The 27,093-nt window shown below is 45.4% G+C and overlaps 1 protein-coding gene across 6 annotated transcripts; it reads left to right on the top strand.

The window, feature by feature from the left end:
• The first annotated feature begins 5,095 nt into the window (after positions 1-5,095).
• On the top strand, positions 5,096-27,039 carry LOC113421261 (uncharacterized). 6 transcript variants are annotated; one of them, XM_087944475.1, is made up of 15 exons: positions 5,114-5,285; positions 5,805-6,214; positions 12,272-12,346; positions 13,055-13,104; positions 13,670-13,723; positions 15,617-15,767; positions 16,540-16,622; positions 17,018-17,152; positions 18,351-18,647; positions 19,313-19,455; positions 20,981-21,180; positions 22,907-22,974; positions 24,517-24,687; positions 25,294-25,365; positions 26,424-27,039. In XM_087944475.1, the coding sequence occupies exons 2-15, from the start codon at positions 6,028-6,030 to the stop codon at positions 26,523-26,525; spliced, it is 1,788 nt and encodes a 595-aa protein (XP_087800601.1). In that variant the 5' UTR covers positions 5,114-5,285; positions 5,805-6,027; the 3' UTR covers positions 26,526-27,039. The 6 variants fall into 6 exon arrangements, with proteins under 6 accessions (XP_026537334.1, XP_087800602.1, XP_087800603.1 ...); XM_026681548.2 differs by having other exon boundaries at positions 5,162-5,285; positions 5,808-6,214; XM_026681549.2 differs by having other exon boundaries at positions 5,096-6,214.
• The last annotated feature ends 54 nt before the right edge of the window (positions 27,040-27,093 follow it).

Here is a 27,093-nt window from a genome sequence, read left to right on the forward strand (position 1 = left end):
GTAGTTCCCACCAGCTGCTTGCCCGGCAAGCTTCCAGGCGACCCGGAGCGAAGACTCCACTTCCCAGCATGCTCCGCGCGCCAGGTTTCCTCTCTATTCCCCCCCCACCCACCCTCGGCCCGGGGAGGTTTCCCACGCCAGTGACTCTGCTTTTGTCTCCGATGCTGGAAGCTTTGGGGGAAAGTCAAGCAAAGGGCGCCCTCTGGCGTGGATCTTTGTTTTAGCAGGAGCGGCTTTGTTTTTTTGTTTTTTTTAAGCGTCAACCGAGAGAAAGTGGGGGAGAAAGTCCCAGGAGAGGAGGAAAAAGAGAGAAGCGACAGAGAAAAGAAGGGGGGAAAAAAGTAGAGAGAAAAAAGTAGAAAAAAGAAGAATGGGAATACTCCTTTGGCAAAATTGATCCAAGATGCCGAAAAAGTTCCGGAGGAATGGGAGGAAAAATACATTGATAACAGATAACAAGGGTTGGAAGGTACCTTATAGGTCATCTAGTCCAACCCTCCGCCCAAGCGGGAGACCCTAAACCATTTCTGACAAATGGCAATCCAATCTCTTCTTGAAAGTCTCAATTGATGGCGCTCCCACAACTTCTATTCCATGGGTTGACTGTTCTCACTGTCAGAAAGTTTCTCCTTATTTCCAGGTTGAATATCTCCTTGGTCAGTTTCCATCCATTATTCCTTGTCTGGCCTTCGGGTGCTTTAGAAAATAGCTTGACCCCTTCCTCCTCTCTGGGGCAGCCCCTCAAATATTGGAAGGCTGCTCTCCTGCCTCCCCTGGTCCTTCTCTTCCCTAGACTAGCCGGGCCCAGTTCCTGTAACAATTCTTCCTATGTTTTAGCCTCCAGTCACCTAATGTTTAGCGATAAGCAACTCCCAAACACAGAGGCAAGCTTTTTTCTAAAATATGTTGTCGTCCTTAGGTTAGAAATCTGATCCTGTACATCCAAAATCAATCTGGATGAGCACTGGGGAATCTAAGCTGAAAGGACCACAAATCTTGAGCAATGCTAGCCACTGAAATGATGATATGTTCCTTTTAATTGTCCTTTTTTTGTCCTTCGTCCAATGGCTACTAATCGTAGTGATCAAATGCCATTTCTAGTCCAATCTTGATTTTTTTTAATTTAAAAAAAAAAAGGAATAAAGGAGAGAAGGTTTCCATTAACATTTAGCATCAGGAATGCAGATGGAATTAGTTACCTGATTTGTCCTGACATTGTAGTTCTGTAGGGCTAAATTTGCCTATAAAAAGTATATGTTGGAAGCTGTTTTATGAAGCTTGGCATAATCTGCCATAATATTTGTTAAGAAGAAGGATGGAGCAGCAATAACACTTAAGACTTATATTACTACCCCATGGTGTTGAACAGCACTCCCTGAGCAGTTTACAGAGTCATCCTATTGCCCCCAACAATCTGGGTCCTCATTTTGTGGACCCTGGGAGGATGGAACGCTGAGTCAACCTTGAGCCAGTCAGGATCGAACCTGTGGTAGTGCGCAGAGTCAGCCTGCAATACTGCAGTCTAAGCACTGCGCCACCACCGCTCAGTAAAATGCATTGGGCAATGACAATCTGTCGACTTCAACTCCCAGAATTCCCGAGGAAGCCATGCTGGATCAGGAATTCTGGGAGTTGAAGTCCATAGGCCATAAAGGGGACATAGTCGCCCACCCCTGGTCTATTCGTAAGTAGCCCATCTCTTAAGTTTTTTTTTTCCTTGAAATTTGCTGCCTTTTCAATCCCAGGAGGCTGTCAAACACCAAAGGTTATCCACTCGAATCCAGGATTCTCCCTTTGGCAGAGAAATAAAGCTTTTGTGTAATGTCTCTTTGTCTTCTGCTTTCCAGAGGGATAATAAAATTGACAGGAGCCATTCATCTACCTGCTTTTCAGGGACAAAAAAAATTAAATGTCATCTCCTGGACAAAATATACTATGTCATTCCACTGATCAAACCTGAAATAGTTTCCTGATCAGCCTGCTGAATTGACCACTTGTGCCTCAAAACCCCAGATAGCAGGGATGCTTACTTTGAAGGAATGGCCGTAGCTTGGATGATGTAGTGGGGTTGAGGGGGTGGGCTAGATGAAGAGGGGGTGGGGGACAAAGGGAAAGGGGTGGAGCTAAAGGAGAAGGGGTGGAGTTCCCTGCTTGATTGATTTTTTTAAAAAGAAGCCTGATGTTGGTTTGGAAGAATAGAGGTAGTCCTTGACTCCTGACGAATGTATCTTTTCTTTTATGTATACTGAGAGTATTTACACCAAGACAAATTCCTTGTGTGTCCAATCACACTTGGGCAATAAAGTATTCTATTCTATTCTATTCTATTCTATTCTATTCTATTCTGTTTTCTTCTTCTTCTCTCTTCCTCCTCCTCTTTTTCCTCTTCTTTTTCCTCTTCTTTCTTCTTCTTCTTCTTCTTCTTCTTCTTCTTCTTCTTCTTCTTCTTCTTCTTCTTCTTCTTCTTCTTCTTCTTCTTCTTCTTCTTCTTCTTCTTCTTCTTCTTCTTCTTCTTCTTCTTCTTCTTCTTCTTCCTCCTCCTCCTCCTCCTCCTCCTCCTCCTCTTCTTTCTTCTTCTTCCTCCTTCTCCTCCTCCCCTTCTTCTTCTTTTTCTTCTTTTACACTATGAAAATCATAATGTCAGTCTACAGCACATTAAGTCTCATTTGGGAAGCTAAGTTTTTTTCCCTTCCCTGCCACCTGTTTTTCCTCTTAGGTTGTATCTTTTCAGATCATAAGGTGCTTTGTGTCTGCCATTCAGCAATACGGTCTCAAGGTCCAACGTCATATACACACAGCAGAAAGCTTGCAAGGAAACAGCACCTCAAGGAAAAGGCTTAACTAGTTTTCCATGTGAAAAGAGGTGCTTTGAGATAAGGGCTACAGTCCAGATGTCATTTTTTTTGACAATTTGGCAAGGATTTCCTCGCACTTGCGATCAAACTTCCCATGGCTTCCCATGATGAATGGGTGAAAATTGACTTTATATCGACCAGGGGTTGCTGTAATTGAGTCTCCCAGCTAAGCCTTAAAAATTCACAAAGTTTTAAAGAGAATTAAACAAGAACAAAGACGCGAGGACAACTGAGAAATTAGAGAGGACAGTTTTGGACGAGTTTATGAACCCAATATAGGAGGCGATATCAACACAACGCAGCTCACCAGGGAAACAAGTATTTTGTCCTTGCCTTTCAATCGCCTTCCCTTGTTCGAAGCATCAGGTTTTCTCTGCATTTGGAGTCCAAAATTTTCGAGCTTTACCTTCGTTGTTGCTGCCCGCAATGGCTCAGACGATTTGACTTTGTCCAGGCTCAAATGAGCGAGCCACTTTTGCAGCTCAAGGCGTTTGCAATTATTTCCTCCAGCACTTCTTAAAGAGTCCACAAAGAAAAAGAAAAAAAGCTCTCTCTTTTGTCTTGTGAGCCTTGGAGATGCTTTGGGCTTTTGTTGCAAATGGAGTGGACCGATCCTTCCCTATACTTAGAACAGCAGAAATGCCAAGCTAGCTTTTCCTCAGCCATTAAGCAGAATTGCTGTTTGGCTCCTAGCAAGCATGGCTGGAATTACCATGGTGCGGAGGAGCCCTTCATCTACTTACCTCAATGGGCCTTGCCAACAACTGGCTATAAATATAACAAGGCAAACCCATCTCGCTGTCATTCTGAAATATTGACCCTCTGTGGGAGCTGGAGCTGGCTCGGACTTTGCCTGCCTGGGGTTTGATTTTGTGTGTGTGTGAGGGGGGGTAGTTTAGTCACTTGGGCTTCAGTTGCCACTGGAAAGGCATTCTTGAGGAAAGAAAGAAAGAAAGAAAGAAAGAAAGGAAGGAAGGAAGGAGAGGAAGAGGAGGGAGGGAGGGGGGAAGGAAAGAGAAAGAAAGACAGAAAGAAAGAAGGAAGAAGCAAGAGGAAGAGGAGGGTAGGAGGGGAAGGAAAGAGAAAGGAAGGAAGGAAGGAAGGAAGGAAGGAAGGAAGGAAGGAAGGAAGGAAGGAAGGAAGGAAGGAAGGAAGGAAGGAAGGAAGGAAGGAAGGCCAGTTGTCATCATTCTGGAATGCATGAAGGGCATCCTTTAAAAAATATTATTTAAGATGCAAAATAGAGTATCTTGTGGCCCACAGACCTTTGCTTGTAGATGGCCAAAGTGGAAAAGCTGTAACTCAAAGGATTTCCAAGATGGCAGATGATTAGCAAAGGTCTGCCTGAGAACGTACAAAGTGTCAAGCCATATATTTTACCCAGTTTTCACATAGGAACAAATCTGCATCATGACACCAAGCTATGACATATCTAAGCATGGTTGATTAAATAGACTAGTTAGCTGAAGTCACACATTTCACTACAACGGGTAATTTATCAACCATTGTGGGACCCACAGAAAACAGTAAGACAAAATAAACCGTGTTATGAGATGGGTTCATCTCTTCAGAGCCACAAGCCAGGTTCTCACACACACTAAAACCAAGCACAACATTTTTGGCTATGCTTTGCTGTGCCCAGTGTGCATGCGCGCAGGGCTGCTCGAAGGAAAGAGTAGCTGCAGCAGCACGGGCGACTCGGGAGTAAGGCTGCAAGGTGATGGCTCCTCCCATAAGGGATAAAAGCCAGCCTTCGGGGTTGGCTTCTTTGCAGGAAGCAAAGAAGTTTTTGTACTCAAGCCCTGTGAACGTTCGGAATATCTTGGTTGGTGTTTGGAGACTCTTTTGTGTTTCAAATCTTTCTTAGTAACTTTATCTAGTGTTCTTGGCAGCCTTGCACCACCTTGGCAAGGCACCTCGTTCTTATCAGAGATAATTCATATGAAACAGCTTTTTAACCGGGAAGGAACAGAATTAGTTGAGAATCATTAAAAGGTTTTCCTGTTACTTCTGTTTCCTTGGAACAAGGTTTGGGTCAGAGCAGCTTGGGAAGTCCATGACGCTCAGTCCTTGCCTTCTCCTGGTGGGAACTTTGATGGAAACATATTCCTGCCTCTGGGATCACCTAAGGCATCCCAGGGGCCAGCTACAATCTTTCCCCCCTCTTGCATCCGCCTTTCCTCCCCTCCCTTTAGCCTTTCAACGTCCGGCCCCTTTCTCCCACCGCCTCCCCTTTCCTTCCTAGTTCAGCTCCGCCCAGCTCCGCATCCTTCATTCCCTTCTCCAAACTGCCAAACTGTTTTTTCCTTCTCCTTTGCTTGCTTTCCACGCTTCCCCCCACCCCACTCCTCCCCATAAGTTGTCCTTGCTGGGGAAGGAAAGGGGCCTCCAGCAACCTAGGAAGGAACACAGCAGCCTGGGAAGGATCTGGTGGGTTTCTTAGTTCAGTTTCCCCTCTTTTCCTTCCACCACCACCCCCTTTTTTTTCCTTTTCTCCTGTTGCAAACTGAAGTGAAACTGGCTGAGAAGACTGAACAGCCTCTCTCAATCCCTATCTAAATGCAATTTATTTTTTTCTTCCTGCTTCCCTCAACGGAAAGGATTGCTATGGGAATGGGTGACCGGGATCCCAGCAGTCAAGAAACTTTTGCCTTCCCGATTTGCTAGCTTTGTTCGGACTTAAAAAAAAAAAGAAAGAAAGAAAATCCTCTTCTGCAGCCCCAAAGTTTCTTGAGTTTTATTTGCACACCTGGATCTGTGTGCCAGGGTGAGCAAGGGGGGAAAAAATACTCCAGACAAGAGACCAATACTTTAGGAGAGAGAAAAAAGAAGTTTTTTCCATTTTTCTGGGTTTTTTTTTAAAAAAAAAAACTCCAAAGATTGGCAAGACGCACATTTTTTTTTTTTTTAATTGAAGCCAGCAAATGCCTTTTTCCTTTCTCCTCCGAGCAGGGGATCAGAAATTGCCAACCCAGGAGGACGGCTGAACAGTAATTATTATTTTTTTTCTTCAAACCCCAAAGCTTAAGGAAAAAGAACATCTCACGTGCCTGATTTCAACCAGGTGACAGACTGGTTTAAAAACAAACAAACAGATAACAACAACTGAGAAAGAAGAAAGAAGAAAAAGGAGAAGGAGAAGAGGAAGAAAAGCCCCTACGTGGTTTCCAAGATGGGCACTGCCATGTGTATCAGAAGGCAGAAAAGTCTTTTGCAAACTGGGTTTTGCCTCTTGGCTCTCGCCTGCCTGGGCTCTGGAGTTCTCCTCTACAACCACCTCCAGCAAAAGGTGAAGGCTGCCGAAGGCTCAGCCTCCAAATCCAAACAGCAACAGGAAGCCCTGTCCGCCCAGCTGCAAGGTGAGGGCAGGGAGGGAGGTGGAGTTCAGTGGGTATGTGTGTTTGTGTATTTTTGTGTGTGTGTGTGTGTGTGTGTGTGTATGGGGAAGTTTGCTGTTGTATTTTATTTTAATTTTTTTCCCCCAAGGATCCATCTGCTGGGAAGTTCTGTCCTTCCCTGCATTGGCTGCTTTCCCCTAGTTTGATCAACGGGTCTTTGCCAAAGTGGGATGAAGTCAGACCTCCAGCCCCGGGGCTCCTCCCGTTGCCAAGGGAGGCAGTCCGAGAGGCCTGGGGTTACTTGTGAGTAGGAATCTCCCAGGCCACAAGGGTGAGCTTGACACCCTCTCTCTCTCCCCGCCCCCCCAGCATTTCCAGGTAGGAGGATCAGGTGGGGAAGGTAACCTCCCACAAGACCCTCTCTCGCTGCTGCAAAGTTTGACCTGGGCTTGTTGGAAGGGAGGGAGGGAGGGAGGGAGGAAAAGGGGGAGAAAGAGAGGAAGGAAAAAAGGAGAGGAAGGAAGGAGAGAAAGGAAGGAAGCGGAAGGAAGGAAAAGAAATAGAAGGAGAGAGGGAAGAAAAGAAATAGAGGAAGGAAGGGAGAGGAAGAGGAAGGAAGGAAGGACAGGAGGGAAGGAGAGGAAGGAAGGAATGGAGGAAGGAAGGAAGGAAGGAATAGAATAGAACTCTTTATTGGCCAAGTGTGATTGGACACACAAGGAATTTGTCTTGGTGCAAATGCTCTCGGTGTACATAAAAAGAAAAGATAACATTCGTCAAGAAACTTAAGATGCAATATTTAATGATAGTCATAGGGTACAATAAGGAATAAGAAAGGAAGGAAGGAAGGAAGGAAGGAAGGAAGGAAGGAAGGAAAGAAGGAGGAAGGGAAGAAGGAAGGAAGGAAGGAATGAAGGAAGGAAGGAAGGAAGGAAGGAAGGAAAGGAGGAAGGAAAGAAGGGAGGAAGGAAGGAAGGAAGGGAAGAAGGAATGAATGAAGAAAGGAAGACAGGAAGGAAGGAAGGAAAGAAGGAAGGAAAGAAGGAAGGAAGGAAGGAAGGCGAGCCTCTTTGGGGAACTGCCTCCCCCCCCCCCACCCCCTCCTTTCAGCTTTCAATCACTCTAAAAGAAAAGTGAAAGGATAAAGGCACTGTGAGGGGAAAGGTTAGGGGAGGGGGAGCCACTGGGCACCATCTTGCCCATCCTGGGATTAGAGAAACAAGACTCGGTCCAGAGGTTTATCTAGGCCATCTTTTGTCCACACGGATGAGAGCCCTTTACCAGGTCATCCGAATAAGAACAAATGAGGGCGATTGAGAAGAGAAAAAGAATGGCGCTGGGGAAGGTTTTCTAAGGTAGCATTTCGATCCCCATCAACATGACAATAATATGGGCGAAAAGGCGGCAATGTAAGTTAAACAAACAAACAAACAAACAAACAAACAAATACATGATACGGATAATCCTTGGCTAAGCCCAACATCTCCATTGCTAGGACAGTTAGATAAGTGAGTTTTGACCCATTTTACGACCGTTTCTTGCCACCGTTGTTAAAGCGAATCACTGCAGCTCCTAAGTGAGTAACACGGTGGTTAAAACAAGTCTTGACTTTCCCCCCCCTCTTAACTTGGCTTGTTGGAAAGTCTCCAAAAGGGGATCAGGTGGCCCTGGGGCAGGCAGTGGCGGCAAACCTTTTGGGCTCCTGTGCCAAAAACTGTGCCCGCTAGCACATGCGCACTTGCCTGCCAGCACCCAGAAGGCAATGCGTGCCCCACCCCACCCCCTGCGCATGCGTGGACAATCCCCTGCCCCCCCTTACCTGCACTGCACCTCACAGCTGATTTTCGGCGGGTTTGAGGCCTTTTTCGCCCCCCCAGGGGCTTGAAAAAAGCTTCTGCAGGCCGAATAGGCCCATTTCATCACTTCCCATATTAAGAGGAAACGGGCCTATTTTTTTGGCCTGCAAAGGCTTTTCCTCAAGCCTCTGGGAGGCCGAAAAAGGCCTCAAACCCACCGAAAATCAGCTGTGAGGTACGCGCATGCACAGTGAGGTTAGTTTGCCTGCGGCTCACGTGCTGGCAAAAATGGCCCTGTGTGCCGCCTGTGACACGCATGCCATAGGTTCGCCATCATGGCCCTGGGGAAATCCTGCAACCATCGCGATAGTCTTTTTTCCCCCCCCAGTATCGTTGGTCAGTAAAGGAATAGTTGTAAGTTGAGGACTACATGCAATAATCCACAGGGAAGGATGTCTTCCCATCCACGTATAGCTTAACAGGACACCAAAGTCCCATTTAGGTATCCTTCTAAGCACCTGGTGGTGCCCTTTTCAAAAGTTCAGGCTTAAAACTAGCAGAGCAACCCGCCTACTTTCGCAGAGCCTAAATCATGGCTAGTTACAATCAGAATGGCTGGGTTGATGCCATGTACAGCTCACCAAAGGAAGAGGTAATGCGTTGTTGGCCTAGTTCACGCAACAGTGGAAAGGCAAAATATGGATTTCAATTTGGGAAAGTCAGAGTATGTCGTATAACAGGGTTAAGACGGTCAGCCACTCTGGGAGCAAATTCCACGGTTTTATCTGTCGGCTGATTGAAAGAGGATTTCCTTCCGTCTGTTCTGACCCAAACCCTTTTCCAGTAAAACAAATACGAACCAAAGGGAACAGAAACCTTTTTAATGATTCTTACGAATCCCCGGTTAAAAGGCTGCTGCAAACTAATTAACTTTGAGAAGCACAAGCCTTGCCAAAACTTGATGAGACTACCAAGAATCACAGATAAGAAGTATTTCACAACACAAGAGTCTTCAAATACCAACTTAAAATACTGCAGTGTCCACAAGGCTGGAGTTTCAAAACGTCTTTGCTTCCTGCAAAGAACGTCCGATTCACAGCTGGCTTTTATCTTCTTGAAGGAGGGGCCATTACCTTGCAGCTGTACTCCCGAGTCACCCGTGCTGCTGCAGCTGCTCTTTCTTGTGAGCAGCCCTGCGCGCACGCGCACTTGGCACAGGCTTCTTGGGAACCTCCTCATCGCTGCTGCCAGCCCCCACAATCTCTGAAGGCAGCAGTCCACTCCCTAATGGTCCCGGCCCCTCATCTGAGTCCTCGCTCTCCTCAGCCGTCCGAACCTGCTGCCGGCTAACCACAACACCGTCTCCAAATCCTGCAGAACTCACTTCCTGCCTCTAATTTTAAGCTATCTTCACCTAGGGCTGTGGATCTTGTACATTATGCTATGGAAGGCTTGTTGCTACCCATTAGCCAAACTTTAATATTAGGGGGTTGGCGGGAGGGGAAACAGAATTTCTGCCGTCATCTCTCACCTTCAAAAGATGTCTGCAAGATCTTGGCCCCGCGTTTCATCTGAAGCCTGAATTCCCAGCCATGAAGACTAGAAACATGACCTGAATTTTTTTGAAATGTCAACATTCTCCAGCTGAGAATACTTACTTTTTCCTCTGGTTATCAGGAATTGGGGAGCAGCCAGAAGACAGGGGTCAAAGATAAGATATCAAACAGATAGGAAGAAGTGATAAAGGCATCAAAAAGTGTAGAAGGGATTATTGAGTCACCTTTTGATCATTCCAAGAAAGAGGACAAGAAACTTGGTGCCAGAGAGTACATTTTTAACATGCAGTTTGAGAGCGGTTGTGGTTAAGCCACCAGGCTAGAAACTGGCAAACCCTGATTTCTAATCCTGCCTTAAACCATGAAAGCCAGCTGGGTGACCTTGGGCCAGTCACTCTCAGCTCAACCCACCTCACAGGGTTGTTGTTGTTGTCTTGAGGAAAACAGGAGGAAAAAGGAATAATTAAATATGTCCACTGCTTTGAGTTGCTCATAAAAAAGGGGGTATAAATATACATAAATACAAATAAATACAGATTGCAAGGCTATATATTATGTGCCACCTTTCTTTTGACTTCTTCGACATGCCAAAACTTTAAAAAAGAAATCTCCAAACCCTGCTTTGTGTGGCTCACAATATTTTGCTCAAATGGAGAAAAGACGCCTTTTCTGAAAATTGCAGCCTTCTCTAGATGCAGACACACACGTGTTCCGGCTCTGGAAATCCTTGTGACTCGTTGCTTACGCGTGTGTGTATGTGTGTGTGTATTTATTTCAGCCTGCTGGCTTGTGCGGTATTTTTTATGTTTGCTTGCTTGGCATAGGACTTGGCTCTCCACTCAGAAATCCTGGCCTCGTGCCCATTCCAGTAATTCTGCTCGCAGAGCCTAGCCTGCTTTTTCCAGCTGGTGGTTGTTTCCTAGAATAAACCCGCAAAGAAGCCGAGACCCTCAAAAGCTTTTCTCAGATCCACTTCTGCTTGAACGAAAATTCTAATCTCTCGCAGCAAAACCAGCCACTAGTTAACAGTTTGCCTATAAACTGGGTTTTTCCCAATGCTGTAATGCTTTTTTGTGGGTGTGCCATGCAAGGCAGAAAATCCGAATTAACAAAACAGTTGCGTCCACGTCATTGGCTGGTGCCATAAGAAAACAATCACATTAGAGTTTCAAAGGATGGCCTCATTCATCCATAATGTTTTTACAAGGCCGGGCTCTCATACAACACAAATGATGCAACCCCTTTTTTTAACCTAGTCTAGCCTGTTGCGATAACCTCACCTCGATGTAAAGAAAACCTCCTGCTAATACTGAGGTTGGGGGAAGGTGGAAGATGAAAATGCAATTCTAGCTATAAAGCAAAAAGTGGGGCAGGATTATCTCAACCCCCTCCTCAATCCACAGAGAGACTGTTTGGTCTAGTGATTAAGGCACCAGGCTAAAAAAAAAAAGAGGTGAGTTCAAGTCCTGCCTTAGCCTTACCTGGGTGACTTTGGGCCAATCACCAGGAGACGTTAGTATGTAGTTTAAAAAAGAACCATGCAATTCAGGATGGATGGAGACCGTAGAAATGGGAATACTTTGAGCATTTTTGAATGTTTTTTTTTTTCTAAAAAGGATGCGTGCCTATCGTGAAATGCAGAAAAGCTTACCAGCTTGAGCTTGAGCTGCCAAATTCAGCCCTCCTGCCTCACAAAACTTTCATGTTGGCGTGTGCGTGTTTCTAGTCCATAGTGTGCTGTTGCCAAATCTTCTCTGAAACTTCAGGTCTGATCCAACCGTTGTTATTTCCCTGCCAGACTATCAAAATTTGATCAGTTTTAAAAAAAAAGCAACTACTTTGTAAAACACCCAACTCCCTTTTCAAGCTTACAAAACACCATTGTTTAAATATCCAAGGATTTGAAAAGAGGCCTTGGTCTTGTTTGACTTAGCGGATGGAAAAAGAATAACAAGAAGGAAGCTGTCTGTTTTTAAAACTCAAAAGGTAAAAAGCAACAACTTCCAGCAACGTGTGCAAGTGTTCAGCGGGCTGGGGATAGAGGCTTTTGTGTTAGGTCACCATCTAATTTCAGTCTGAATTGGGAGTGCTTGCCAAAATCAACTTCCCATTTCATTTTATGTGCCATGGAATCATTGTCCACTCTTAGCAACCACCTAGATAAGATCTGTCCCTAATCAAGTCTTCCAAAGTTGACCTATCAACATTGTAAGTCAACATCTCTTAAAAATCCCCAAGATTTTGGCTGTAATTGGATGGCAAAGATTCAGGGAGCTAAATGAAACATAAAGGCTAAAAGACTTACGTTCTAAAACACTAAACTAAAAATACAGTCCAGGTTTGATCAACTATTAGAGCAATTCTGAACCCAGTGGGTCAAATGTTAATATTCTTTCGCAATTCCTTTGCTTTGAATGAGCAGAATGTTGGAGAAGTTCTGGTGCAGTTATCTTTTTTTTTTTTAGCATTTTAAAATTCCGATCCTTAATTGCTATGTGGCAGGCAGGAATAATAATTCTTCATTATTCATTAGGCAACTATATTTACTGAATTTGATGGATGGAAATATCCTGCAATCCACTTTCTGCGACTGGCATTGAACACAATGCAAATGGATTCTTTTCTTTTCTTTAAAAAAAAAAAAAAAGAACTCTTAACTGTGTGAATGTTCAGGTTGCATTTTGCTTGTTATTGTACGTACTTCTCTTTTTTCAACTTGGTTGCAGTCGTTTACGAACACAGATCCCGGCTCGAGCGTTCCTTGCAGAAAGAACGCAGCGAACACAAGAAAACGAAAGAAGGTACGATCCGTTCTTTTGAAAAGATAGTTCCGGTGTGATTTGAATTCTCGACACTTAAAATCAGACAGAGGCAGGTTCCATAGGCCAGGAGGCAGAAATGAGCAGTGAAATATCGCAGGATACAAAATATCTTCTGTGTGTCTTCAGCGCCGTGATGGCTAAATTTGTCTGGCACTGAAGAAGTCCTAGGATAATGAATTCATAAGGTGGAGGGGCAGCATCCAACCTTGGCTACTTTGAGACTTGTGGACTTCAACTCCCAGAATTCCCCAGCCAGTTGAAGTCCACAACTTGACAAAATTGGACACCCCTGATTTTTTAGGGTCTGTTAGGATTTGTTTTTCCATGCCACAAAATCCAGCTCCCCCTCCACCTAAGCACCTCTGGTATTGGGCAGCCCTATTTGCAGGTGTTGAACTATAAAAGAGCAAAAGCAGCAGCTGGAGTCTAAAGTGTAAAGGTGTTAAAACAACTGGAGGAAAGCATTTCTCTTGGGCAGCCAGGATAAAGACACAGATAATATCCAGGTGGTTACCAGGAACTGTGAAGGTCTTGAGGGAACCTTACCTTAAAAATAGAAGAAAATAAAAAAATAAAGCATTCCTAGCCCTTTCGTTGGAGCTGTGATAGTTAAATATTTGTGCCGATGAAGGTTTTCCCCGTTCCTTCATTTCTTTTATTTCCTTTTTGTTCTGCTTTGCCTTGTAGATTTTTTAGTATACAAACTGGAGGCGCAGGAAGCACTCAATAAAGAAAAGGTGGGTAAAACTGCATCCCTTTGGAAGTCATATGTGTGTTTAAGAAAGAGAGGGAGAAGAGTTTTAGAGGAACTAAAAGTTTTAGAGGATATTTTCTCTTCCTTTGCTAACCCATCCTTACTCATGTTCTCAGGAAAGGAAACTAGGAAATTCAGCGTACAAAAACCAAGTTATCCAGCCACTGTCATCTTTTCATCTTTGTGGCAGGACTTAAAAGTTGCCCGTAATAAAGAGACAGAGTTCCCACAACACATAAAGACCAAGTTGTTGCAGTTTTACTATGTGCTAAGTTTGTTTGGGTTTTTTTTCCTGAATCTGCAAGGGGATCTTGGTATGTTATAGGATTCTAAGCCTATTTGCTCAGAGGGTGATTTGATGCGTTGTGTGAACCTGGCAGGGGTTAATTTGAGAAAACAAGCAAAATTCAATGTAGGCCATTAAAACGGATGCAAACCCAGCCGGAGAGTTGAGGACGGTGCTTATGTAGGTTTAAGAGAAAGAGACAATTGTGAATTATTTGCCCAGTTAGTTGCAATCATTATTATTGTGATTTTTCTCACCACAGCAAGATTCTATGAATAGATACGGTTCCTTAAGTTCACAACACAAGATACTGAAGGTAAGGAGACCCTTCTTTGCCTTGTATTTATAAGTTTGGTTAGTCTGGGTAGCTTGTGGCTGCCTAAACATGCGCTGGAGAGCACTTGTCACTGTTCTGACTCCCCAAACGTGACAAACCTTCTAAAGTTAAATCAATGATTCCTTTATTGGGAGCACCAGCAGCTCTGGCAAAAAGTTTCTCTCTCGTCGTAGGCTGTCTGTCCGGGCTAACAAGTCATACCTATCCATCTCTGCCCCCTGCCTTTTATCCCCGGAACTAGGGTGGGGCTTCGCTAGCAGCGGTGGCTTTTCCATCCCAAGGACTGGCCCATAGATTTCCACTGCTCTCCTCTCCTCTGCCTTCTGTGCATCGCACGTCAGGCCCTGTACCCAGCTGTCCCTGCTCTTCCTCATCAGCCACCTCCAGACCTGGGGGCTGTGGACTCTCCATCTGAGGGCTGATGGATGGCCCAGTCTCCACCTCTGCTTCTCTCTCTCTGCCAGCTCCGTTCCCTCTTCCCCCTCAGAGCTCTCAGGTTGCCTTGAGGCTGACCCTGACTCCCACACCCCCTCCTCCTCCTCCGATTGCTGATTGCTGGAGTGCAGCCGACAAGCCACAACAGTCACTATTCAGGGCAACGTAATCCAGCATCTTGTTTTCAACAGCTCCCGGCATTCAAATTATTCACAATTCAAGCCTGAGATAAGCCAGTTGTTTTTTTTTCAAACTCTGTATTCATCAGAGGTTTGCTGCCCTGCCTTGGATAAGATCGGGACACCGTTTCCAACACTGGACAGCTCAACCACTTTGGGAACAAGGGAGTTTTAAAACCGCAGGGTCTGGCTAATGTTGGCAACCCTAATTACCCCTTGCTAATTGCCACAGGTGACAAGGGGGCTGCAGAAACAGTGAGGAAGACCGGAGGCAGGGAAAGCTAGAATGACAAATATTCCTACCTCATTCAATTCAGCACACACACAAACCTTGCGCACCAACACACGGAAGGGATCCATGGATGGAAATAGGCCAGGCCAGTAAGACCCCATAAATCTCTCCCTCCTGCTACTCAAGTAAAAGCAGCAATTGTTTGGCTTGTAAACTTGGCCATGTTAAGTAGCACTGCGCCATTGCGTCATGCCATCGGGGGTTATCGATTATGTGTCAGCCTGGCTTGATGGAAGAGTGGCTGCAGCCCTGCATGCATTTTCCCCAAGACTCACTCAGGGGGCGGGGGACTTCAACTCTCCTGGATCAGCTCAATTGGATAAATACACGTTAAGGGGTAAGAAAGACAGACGTGCTCGGTTCCTTGATCATCCAAACTCAACGACTCTGTTGCAGGGAGAATTTAAATCCTGTTCCTCCCACCCCACCCCCAACTGGATTTTATTCCTTCCAGGTACCAAGTTAAAGGGAGGAAATCCTCTCTGGTTGCTTAAATACAGAGTGGGGTTTGCCCCATTTTACGACCTTTCTTGCCGCAGTTGTTAAGCAAATCGCTGCAGTGGTTAAGTTGGTTGCTAAGTGAATCCGGCTTCCCTCTCGTTTATCAGAAGGTCGCAAAAGGGGACCACACGATTCCAGGACACTGCAACGGTCCTAAATAGGAGCCAGTTGCCAGCGTCCAAATTTTGATCACGTGATTATGGGGATGCTGCAACGGTCATAAACCTGAAGAACAGTCGTAAGTCCCTTTTTTCAGTGCCGTTGCAATGCTGAACCGTTGTTAAGTCGAGGATCAGCTTGGACTGCGCCTTCCATCTAAACCTGCCCAGTTGGGCTTAGGATCAACAGAAAAAAAAACCGGGGACCATAAATGGTGAAATCTGGGAAGGCAGAAAATGAGACGCTCCCTTCTTTTTAGGCCTTGCTACTCCCAATGTTTTTGCTTTGGATTTGACTCTTCCCCAGAACCAGCACGAAGAAGTCAAGAAGCAGTTTCTGGACCTGCAACTGCAACACAATGGGCTGAAACTGGAACATCGCAAGGCGCTGGAGACCCACAACCAGAAATACTCCCAGCTGCAACGGGAGAAGGACAACGAGGTGGTGGGATTACAAGGTGGGGAGGACATAAAGGGCACAGCCTGGGGTCTAAAGTGAGCCCAGGGGTTGCGAGGGGAATGCCTCTCTTAAAGATGGCATCCCAGCCCCTCTAGGACAAGGGTCCTTTTGGACCTCAGGGACCACCACACTCATAATGTTAAACCCTGCGGACCAGAGACCCTGGGGAAATCCCCAAAAAAGTTTGCAGGAAAATCCCCCATCCCATTTTCCTACCGATTGATCATTCTTTACCATCTCCAGCTCCGTTCTCAGGGGGAGAGAGAGAGAGACTTTTGGCTTCATGCAAGGAAAGCAGCAGAAGCAGCAGAAGTCTTTCTTTCTCCCCCCATTCCGCCAGAAATGAGTCTTTGCCGGCGTAGCCTCTCGGAGCAGGAGGCCTTGCAAGGTCCCAAAGACTCATTTCTGGAGGAGTTTGCGGGAGAGAAAAAAGACTTTTGCTGCTTTCCTTGCATGCAGGAAAGAAGCAGCCGGGTGGCCAGGCGGGGCGCATGGGGCGAGTGGGGCAAGTTCCCCCCCTCCGCCCCTTGCCCCTCCCCTCACTACCTCGTGTTGTTCACAATGCAAGCGACGCAAGTTATGTATTTCCTCGGGCCATGTGGCCGGCACAGCCTTGTATTCCTGCGCAGCCTGGATTAATTGCTTTGGGGGATGCCATTTCTCTGAGGACCACCAACATTTTCTCACAGACCACTGGTTGGCGACCACTGCTCTAGGAGGAGGAGAAGGGTGAGAGAGCGCCCTTTAACCAAACTGAATTGAATTTCCAGATACTGTTTTTAAACTAAGAGAAGAGAGCAAGCTCCTTCGGAAAGCCCATCAGGATGTCCACTCGCAGCTCCTCAATGCTCAGGTAACTCAGTGCTCGGTTCTCCGTGAAAGCCTTTGGCCCTGTCTGGAGGTGCCGAACCTCAGCTCCTCACCCCCACCCCAAAGTGGCAGATGGGCTAATGTGGGAGACATTAAAGGAAAGGCCACTTTAAGGGGGTTTAACCTGGGGAACTCACTGCCACTGGATATGGAGGCCGTTCTATACAGCAGATGGCTTCTGAAAGCGATTTAGTGGAAATTGGGGAAGAAAAGGCAGATCGAGGACAATTCGGGGGGGGGGGCTGGATAACAGCTGTGGGGGAACAGTAAGAAGGAAAACGGATTGGTCTCAGCACCTCGAGTTCCTGATCTAATAGGTCTCTTCTTATCAAAGATCTAAAGCTTTGGGAATTTTGTGGATCTTTGCTCTCCCTCCAGGTTCAGATGGAAGAGTTCCGGAAGCTCAAGGAAACCCTTCAAAAGATGCCGAGTTTTAAGGATGCAGGGACAGCCAAAGAGCAGCGTTACGGTCAGCCTCTGGGGTCGAATGTGTTGCAGTTTGCTAGACCAAAGGTACAACATTCCAGTTCTTAGTTCCCCTTCCAAAAGTTTGGCCTCTTGCTTGGAAATGCCAGGGAAAATGCCAGGCTGGTCCCAGGTTCCTTTCTTCTAGAACCACCCTGGGCTTGTTTCTCTTTAAGTTTGGAGTTTTGGGGAAGGAGCAAAGAATTAGGCTAAAACAACACACACTTCTGTTTCTCCACTGGCCCACCCACCAAACTGTTTGGGGGGCAGTTTGCCGGAAATTGCTGCTGACATGGTGATCAAGCCAGCTTGGAGAACAAATCCATATTGTAAGAAAACAGTTCGATTCTCAAAGAGGTTAAAATCCCATGCTGGCCCGCTAGCTAATTCTGCGATCAGCAGCCTCAATAAATCTGGGCCCAGTATCCTCCAGATGTTCGCCGGAGTTGAAATCAGCTGGGAAACCATCTAAGGCTGGGGCCTTATCTCTAGTTTTTGCCTGCTTCATTTCAGGAGGTGACGGTTCAAGGCTGGCCTTAGAGAAACAAGGGACAAAGCCCCTGTTTTCCAGATGTATTTTCTTTCCCCTAATACCCAGCTCCTTTCCTGGAACTCTGAAGGATACATCCCAGTGGCTTGTAATCTTCTCATTTTGTTGCAATTCCTCCCCCCTCCCACCCGCTATATATATTTGGGGGAGAATTTGTAAGGCAGGAAACATGTCACTGTAATAAACAAACGGGAGATGATGGGTAGGTTGTTTAGCAAACCTGAGCTCATCGTAAATTTGCCAGAGACGTCAAGGTGAGTTATGAGGCTCAGAGTTGTGCTAGAAAAGGGACCAGAAGCCAGAGCAATTCCTTAAGGGCTAATATGGTGTGTTTCCAACATCTCGTCCTGGTTAGTAGCCCAGTCCATCAATGTCATTTCATATTTTAGAAGACATCTTTCTCCAAATCTGAATTGTTTATGGAGGCAAAACATGATTAGGAGGACTGGGGAAACCCAAAGGTTTAGAACAGTAGCAACAATGAAAAAAAGACACTGAAAATCAGTAGAAAAAGCACAAAAAGAATTGGATTTGATTCACTGGCACTTTAAAAGGAGAATGGAATGGAGTTTTATGGAGGATGAGTTTGCTGGAACCTTCAGCAGGGACACTCTATCATGTCAACACTTGGTTGCTCTTTTTTTGTTTTGTTTCTGGACAGTCTTTCTCAAGTCTACTTTATGCTCTTCTTTCTAGGCCTCCATGGGCGATGGCATTAAAGAACCTCCGAGACCCCAGGACCAAGCTGGGGTTCCAGCTGGGAACTCTTTCGCCATTCCACCCCCTGGGATCAAACGTCAAGAAGAGAACATGGTGCATGAAAACCGTGTTTCACACAACAACAACGTAGCCGGAGCCCAAGGGGACGTGCGGTTTGGTCAACTGGCCCCACCTAAGGAAGTTAATTTGGCACTTGCGGCTCAGCCGCCAGCTCGGCACAAAGAGGCACCCATGATTCGTTACACCCGGATGATGAATAGTGTGCAGAACCAGGTGAAAATATTCATATGCTTTTGGTCCAAGCATAAATGGATTGAATGAGTTTGGATAGATAAAAGTTGCAGAAGTCTACTTGAGTGGACTAACAAAGTCATGTAAGATGTCATCAGCACCATGGACAGCTTCTGGTAGGTGCTTCTAAGTTAGCACCCTTCCACACAATGCTTCCCTAGAAGATAAGTGGAGACTGAGAAATTGAGGTCAAGTTGGGAGTTATGCCTCCATAAATATATGAATATTGGCCCCCTTGCTACCATTCCAAGGTGTCTGGCTGAATAAAAATATCTTTAGTAAAGATAAAACCTCCTTTGAGTTGCCCTCTCAATGGGTTGAGTCTTTGGGACCACCGTATAGAAGTGACTTGATGAGGTCTTCTTTGATAGAACCCCTAGCTCTAGAGTTTTGTTCAAGATCTGGCTCTCTGCAGCTTTGAGATTAGTTTAAATGAGTTTGATTAAATCAAAGTAATACCAGTAGATTCCATACAAATAATGGAGACAAATATTTGATCCCTGTTCAGTTCAATTTTACTTCCTTCCTTCAAGGGAGGAAAGGAGGCTGGGAGGTAATCATTGATCTAGAATCTTTCCAGCGAGTAAGAATTAGGTCCAAACACCACACAGCCATGGTTTCTTCTTCTACTCTCTTTTTCACTGTAGGATCCAGAAGCAGGAGAAAACCTGCAGGGGCAACAGGGCCATCCAGAAGAATTCGAACCCAGGCTCAAGCTCCCAGCTGCTTCAGAGGAAGGACGGGTGTTGGAAGAAAAACTCTCCAACAAGCAGGACCAACGGGTGCAGAGGTATTTTGCTCTTTCTGAATTGAAGGACCCTGCCTGGCTATGAAACAACATCTCCCCCCTAGCAGGTTTACTCTAGCTTTTGATTTGCAAGCCACTACCAACCTGTGCAAAAGCGAGTGTGTCTTGCTTTGCACGCTGAAGATCCAAAGTGAGTCCTTGGATTTTTCTTGGGGTACCCAGCCCAGTCAGTAAGCTCATTCATGCATTATGCTAAGCGTTATTTCTTGAACAAACCACGATCAGGTAGACATGGCTAATTTGGGAAGTCGACAGCCACGGCTTACAGACCGCGACATGTGGGTTTACACAATACAGGTAGTCCTTGACTTACAACAGTTTGTGTAGGGACCATTCCAAGTTACAACACCGCTGAAAAAGTGACTTATGACCACTTTTCGCACAACCGCAGCACCATCCCTACAGTCACGCCACCTGTGCACTAAGTTACTAACAAGCAATCTGCATTAGGATACTATGTGACCTCAATGTTAACACTGGGCAGGGGCAGACGAACAGATTGACTCCAACATCAAATGTAAAAAATATGGGAATAATCATTTTCCCAGATATTACACTTCTTCTTCAGATCAGTTATAAGCTTGTATCTCTGTAGCTCTGCCTTCTTTGCAATTAAAAGAATTCTCCCCTCGAGCCACCGCCAAGATGCCGTGCAACATTCGTGAACACTTGAACTATGCATAATATTAAAAATAGACCAGTCTAAAAGACAGAGGAGCCGAGAGTGAGCTGAGTGTTTGGATTGTTTGTTTTTTACAAAAATTTAAATGACGTCTGCATTCTGACCTGGGATTTGGGTTTGCTGAGGGATTGGACCCATCTTCTTTTAGCAAAATTTGTTTCTGCCTTCCCCAACAAATCTTTGATTTTTCCCCCCCACCTTTAATCTCTCCTGCGGGACTGTGCTCAGTTCTCCCTGGCTGCATTCACACAACTTCCTTAACTATGTTCTAGAAAGAAAAAAAAACTAGCAATTGGTTTATGCACAGTTATGTTAAATTTGGTGTTTTATTATCTTGGTTTCTTTGGGAAAGGTTTGAATTGGCCCTTTTGGCCTGTTGATGTTTACAAGGAATCAGAAAGTACAGATGAGCCCCCAAAATGGGGTAATTCAAACCCAACCCTTGTGTGAAAACAGTGCATGTTTCTGCGCTCAGAGTTGACAAAAGCTTTTGTCTGAATGCCAAGAGAATGCTGAGGGACTGATTTTGATATAATTCCATGGACAAGAAGCAACGGGTGGAAACTAATCAAGGAGAGAAGCAACTTAGAACTAAGGAGAAATTTCCTGACAGTTAGAACAATTAATCCGTGGAACAACTTACCTCCAGAAACACTGGAAGTTTTTAAAAAGATGTTGGATAACCATTTGTCTGAAGTGGTGTAGAGTGTCCTGCCTAAGCAGGGGGTTGGACTAGAAGACCTCCAAGGCCCCTTCCAACTCTGTTACTCTGTTATTCAAAACGAATGGCAAAACAGTGCTTGTAATGGTCACTTCCCTCCGCAGCTGGCAAGAGATCGTCAACAAAGGCAACTCGCAGATGAATGATGGGAGAGTTCTTCCTTCCCTGCAAAGGTATCACCTGGATACCATATCTGAGCAAGGCAGGACAGATGGCAGTCAAGTGAAGACGGAAACAGGGCGGCTGCGACACAGCCTCTGGGGAGCTGAAAAAGGAGGAACAGATGAGAGAGACCTGCACGCAGGTAAGGCTGAAGGGGAGGGATTGAACAACATGGTGAGGTTAGTCCCATCACAGAGACAGAACAGGGGAGAATTGTGTAGAGTGTGTAGTCTTCAAAATGGAACAGGGTCTGAGTTTCGTGGGTAAAGTTGGGGTACTGTTTTAAATTGCCTTGGGTGGACAGATAGTGAGGGTAGATCTTATCCACCTTCACAAGGGACTTCATCCACCTAATTAAGGTGAGCCAAGATGAAACCTGATCACGTTTCCAGAGATATCGGAAGTTGGGCTGAATTTAATGCTTCTTTTGTTATTTTTATATCTCACTTTTCCTCAAGGGTGGGTACTCGCTTCCATCTTCAGCTGGGTCTTCACTTCATAGTGAGAGTCAACCCAAAGGGACCAGGATGCGAGGACTTTAACCTGACCTGGATCTCCTCATTCATATTCCAAGAGTCTAGCCAGACATTCCCAACCTTGATGATCTCCAGAAGCAGGGGTCTTCAACTCCCAGAATTCTCAGCCATGACCGTATTGATTGGAGAATTCTGGGAGCGGAAGTCCTGGTAACTTCTCAGCTTGGGGGAAAACTACTGCAAGGACGTAGCACGCTGTCTTTTAAAATACACTCGTCCACCTTACAATCTAAAATAATTTGAGATTTCAAGTTGTTGTCTTTCCCTGGTTGTAAACCAACTCTTTAACTGCTGCTCCATTCTTCTGTGTGGTAGCCATAGCAGCCTTCAAGGCAGAGGGTATAGGGACAGATGCACTGATGGACCAGAAGAGGGAAAAGAGCCAGCAGAGAATTATAAAAGCAGCTCAATGCCTATAGAGAACATTGACGTGGCAGAAAATGGAACAGTGAGAAAGGAAATCTCCTCTGGAATGTGACCGGCACCAGGCAGGTGGCCCTAGTTTTGCAATGTAAACTGTCCCGTGCAACTGCCCTTGGAGAATGGGGATTAACTGCTTCCCATCAAAGCCAAAACTCTTTGGGAATAGGGTCACAGGGGGAGCCTGTGGGAAATCTAAATGTTGGGTTTCAACTTGGACTCCAAGTTGGACTGGAAGAGAGGGGATGTTTTTACAAAAGGATCTGATTAGAAACTTATTGGGGGTGAAGGAGAATGCAAATTATGACTGAATTGTAGGAAGAAAAATGATGATTGATCCAGCTGCCGAGTTGCTGGTTAGCAAAAAAAAAAAAAGAACCGACGAAGGGAAGGAGTTAATATGTGCCAGGGGCTTGCTGGATCTCAGGGCCTTCTTCCCATAAAACCAAAATATCCAATGTTCTTGACCAGTGAAGTGATTGCAATATGATGCGCATTGGGTAGAATGCGGGATTGCAGGCTGACTCGGCACAAAGCCAGGAGTTCAATCCTGACCGGCTCAAGGTTGACTCAGCCTTCCATCCTTCCCAGGTCGGTAAAATGAGGACCCAGATTGTTGGGGGATGAGGGGGGTGATAGACAGACATTTATAAACCGCTTAGAGAGGGCTATAAAGTACGATGAAGTGGTGCAGTTAGCCCTTGACTTACAGTAGTTCATTTAGTGACTGTTCGAGGAAAGTGAAAAGTGTCTGCAGAAAATCGATACACCCTCAGATACACTAATTGGAGGGTAGGAACATCCATCCTTGGTCAAGGAAATTTGGAAGTAGGCAAAGTCTTCTTAAGTTTTTTTCAATGTTTTAATTTTTCCTCCCCCCTTCCCAATACTTGTTGACTTTGCTTTGTTCAGAGGCTGGCATGACGAAGAAAGAAAACCACACATACTTACAGAAGGAAGCAATTATCCCGAAACAGATGGTAAGCAAGGAAACGTAGCTCCTCTCCATATGTAAAGAAGTAACTTGGGATTTAAAGCAAGGTCTGAAAGGTTATTTTTGTGAAGTGCTCCAGAGTTGTTGAGATGGGAGCATGCCCAGGCTTCAGATGAATAAGAACTGCCAAGTTCCGCTGGCAGTTGCATTGGGCTACAGTTGTTGTTGTTGGGGGGGACCCAGGATTTAAGGCTCTCTGGAACAGCTAATAGCCTTCTCTCTCAATTGCTTTAGCCTCTTTTCAAAACCATCCATGCTAGTAACAACCATCACATTTTCCAGCAAGGAGTTCCAAAATGCAATTAGATGAAGGAGGATTTGGTGTTTGCCCAAGTCAGTGTGCTAAAGAAAGCACAGTGTACTGAACATTATGCAAACACGGTTGTGTTTTGCTAAGGGGGGAGTTAAGGTGTTGTGGGAACCAATCGTGGTTTGACTGGTTCAGTAGACCTAGGTTAGTGTGATTTTAAAAAAGGGTAGGGAAATTTATTTCTGCCCCATAACACCCACCACACACACAAACACATCTATGTACATTTTGTAAGCTACTGACAAATTCTTTCCCCTTCACACTGAAATTAATCTGAATTAGGGATATAGTTTTATACAACCTTGCATTGGTAAAACAAGCATTCCTTTGGCTCAGAAATATTTTTTATTAAAACCAAGACCCTATATTAAACAGCTTCTGCTTCTCTAGGGTAGCAGTTCTCGAACATTTAGGATCCCTTTACATTCTTTTCTCAAACATTTAGGATCCCTTTACATTCTTAAAAATGACTGAGGGCCCCAAAGAACTTTGGTTGATGTGGGCTATATCTGGAAATTTTAATATATTTGATTTTGCAGAACCCCTGAAACGGTCTCAGACCCCTCTCCAGAGGTCCCCAGACCACAGTTTGAGAACGGTTACTCTAGGCACCAGGATGCATGAAGTTGAAATGGTGATGGCTGACAGAGGTTAAACACATGGAGCTTGTCAGCTAAAACACTAGCAGCCTGGGTTTGAGATCCAAGCTTCATGCAATGGGGTGAGCTCCTGTTACTTGCTCCAGCTCCTGCCCACCTAGCAGTTAATTAAGTCTCTTTTAATTCTGATTTGTTTTCTTTTGAATAAATATGGTAGACCCAGCTGGAGCAACAGAGAAGAAAGGTGGTGTGGAAATAAAGAGAATGTCGAATCATTTGAGATGGTTTAGGCATGCCCATACCAGATGAACTTCAATTACAGGTGCCTATTCTATACAGGAGATGGCTTGGCAGACATTTGGCATCATGTGAAGCCTATAAAGACATGCAGAGATAATCTTGATAAAGTTATTCAGGTGTTGCTGACAAAAGGAAATGACACCTCAGCCCTTGAATAGGAAAGGTGTGACAAAGACACCCAAAATAACTCCACTTTGCTTTTATTAAGTATAAGAGGGGGTAAAACCGCTGGCAGGCTTTCAGGAGTCTGATGTTTCTGGAATCACAGCAAAGGTTTCTTTCCTGAGCTAAGTGATCTAAACCATCTTTCTCCTCTCAGGGACCTAAAGATGTTGCTGACCCAGCTCAGGACCCCAACAATCAAGGGGAAGACGAGTTTGAGGAGGCAGAACTAGAACGACCCAGCTTTGAAGAAAAAACGGATCCGGCCGAACAGACTCCCCAGACAAATCGTCCGGCTAAGGCCGTGAGCAAGGGAAAAATACCGAAGGTTCGTTGTTATCCATTTAGGAGTTGGGTGGAGGGACACAGAAACCGACGCTGAAAGGAAGATGTTGGTAGTGAAACCGACAATGGAATTCCACACAGGGTGGGACTAGAGGATCTTTGGGAATATCTCCTGAATTAAATGCCCCAAATTGGTTTGGGGTTGGAGTCTGAAAGGGGCTTCGAGCGTTTTCTGATTTAAAACAAATTTGTTACAGTTGGAAAGCGGCCTGCTTGGGTTCCTTCAGTTGTAAATAGTTTTGATAGAGGATTTCCTGGTCCATTAGGTTCCCCCTCCCCCCCAAAAAAAAATTGTTTGGCCCAGCAACGCTGAATTTTCAGTCACTCTACAGCAGGGGTCTTCAAACCTGGCAAGTTTAAGACTTATGGACTTCAACTCCCAGAATTCCTGAGTTAACATGGACTGGAGGAGGAATTCTGGGAGTTGTCCTCAAGTCTTAAAGCTGTCAAGTTTGAAGACCCCTATATAGGGTGATCCTGAGGCGGCTTGCCTTTGGCCATCGCAATCTATCCCACCATTTTAAAGATCTCTTTATTTCTTAGCGTTTCACTTGACAAATTATTCTTTGGTGTGTGCTTTGTTCCCCAGGGAGCTGATCGGTCAAATAAAGTCACTGACAATTTAATGGACGATTATCAGGAGGACCAAGAACAAGATCCTGTATGAAGCCTGAGGGTGTTCTTTCTTCTGATTTTTGCTCTCGTAGTCCACCTTTCTGTGAGCGTGCTGGTGTATGGGTACAGGTTTCCCTCTGTGCTGATTTGCCTTCAAGTGAGGCTGGTTGCTTAGGGCGAGGGGGGGTCCTTTCCAGGTGACCACGCTTGCAAACCTGGAATAGAAGGTGGTTCTTTCCTCCTCTTGCTCGCCGCAGATCTCTCCCTTTAGGGAGCTTACTATTACAAATCTTCTCAACAATCACCACAGAGATATGAGGGTCAGGCAACAGTGCATTTTCCATCTCTTGTCAACTCATCATCGTTCAGATTGTCCTTTCTTCTTGTGCTGGCTGGGTTGTGGGAACCTGGAAGGCATCGAGCAAAGGAAAGGCTAGGAAAGCTAAGTAGCTGGGATCAGTCCGTCCTTGAGAAAGGCAAAGTGGCAAGGAGTGGTGAGCTGGTTGACTCTGGCACTTAAGGAAATAAGCCAGAGTCTGGTCTGCCTCACCTTGACACCTAGATAGGATATTTGGGGAGAAAGCAAAAGAAATTTCTGCTAGGGGCGTTAAGAGTAACAGAATAGAATAAAACAGAATAACAGAGGTGAAAGGGACCTTGGAGGTCTTCTACTCTTAACTCCCTGATCGAGCAGGATGCCCTATATCATTCCAGACAAGTGGCTGTCCAATCTCTTCTTCAAAATTTCCAGTGATGAAGCACCCACAACTTCTGAAGGCAAAGCTGCTCCACTGGTTAATTGTCCTCCCTGTTTGGAAGTTTCTCCTCCATTCCAGGTTGCTTCTTTCCAAGGGTTAGTTTCCATTCATTGCCTTCAGGACAGAAGTGTTAAGACCCTTCACTGCTTTGGAGAACAGGTTGACCCCTTCTTCTTTGTGGCAGCCCCTTAGATATTGGAACACTGTTCTCATGCCACTCCGGTCCTTTGCATTAAACTAGACATACTCAACTCCAGCAACTGTTCTTTATGGGTTTAGCCTCCAGTCCCCGGATCATCTTTGTTGCTCTTCTCTGTCCTCTTTCTACTTCCTGTTTTCTTTGCAGGAGGACCGTGGAGGTGAGGTGGGCGAACCCGAAGATTTGCAACAGTTCCACCAAGCCAAAGGCCACCTTGGAGACGTTGACAAGAAGAAGGAGTATTTTTGACAATGGGCTGGGAGGCAGCAATAAGCCATCAAGATGGATCCAAACCAAAGATTGTTGCAATAAACTTGGCTACTTTAGTTGAAACTGCCAAGAGGGGTGGAGAGTTAGCTCCATCCGTCTTCAGAAAAGTCACAGGCTGCCTTGGCCAATGGAGATATACTATTTCCCCACATGCTGTTTAGCAGGGGCAGGATTGATGCACAGTGCCAACCTGTCAGAATGCTACCGTGAATATGAACATCAGAATGTCTCTTCATGGGGGTAAGGAGCTCAAAATATCAAAAATAAAAATAAAAATAAGTCAAGGGTTTCCCCCCACCCCCTTTGGAAGACTCCTACCCTCTTACTCTCATTTGGACCATGGGCAAAGCCTGATGTAACACAGAAATACTGTTAGTTCGGGCTACTTGAGTTTCCTTTGGCCCCGTTTCAGATTTACCTGACTGCCGTTCAACGCAACCTCGTCACCTTTATATGTATGTACATATATAAAAAAGAATCCATTTGGTAACAAGTCGTGCATTATTTGTCCAGGTTTTGTTATGGATAAGTAGCGAGGGAAGAATTG

Source organism: Notechis scutatus, chromosome 16 (assembly GCF_049901735.1).
Source record: "Notechis scutatus isolate UNSWTSFEM ecotype Mainland chromosome 16, rNotScu1.2, whole genome shotgun sequence".
Taxonomy (NCBI): Eukaryota; Metazoa; Chordata; class Lepidosauria; order Squamata; family Elapidae; genus Notechis; species Notechis scutatus.

Coding starts and splice junctions, on each gene's coding strand:
- LOC113421261 (XM_026681549.2), top strand. CDS start 6,028: ATGGGCACTGCCATGTGTATCAGAAGGCAGAAAAGTCTTTTGCAAACT. Junction 13,724..15,616: donor CACAACACAAGATACTGAAG/GTAAGGAGACCC, acceptor ACTCTTCCCCAG/AACCAGCACGAAGAAGTCAA. Junction 22,975..24,516: donor CAATTATCCCGAAACAGATG/GTAAGCAAGGAA, acceptor TTCTCCTCTCAG/GGACCTAAAGATGTTGCTGA.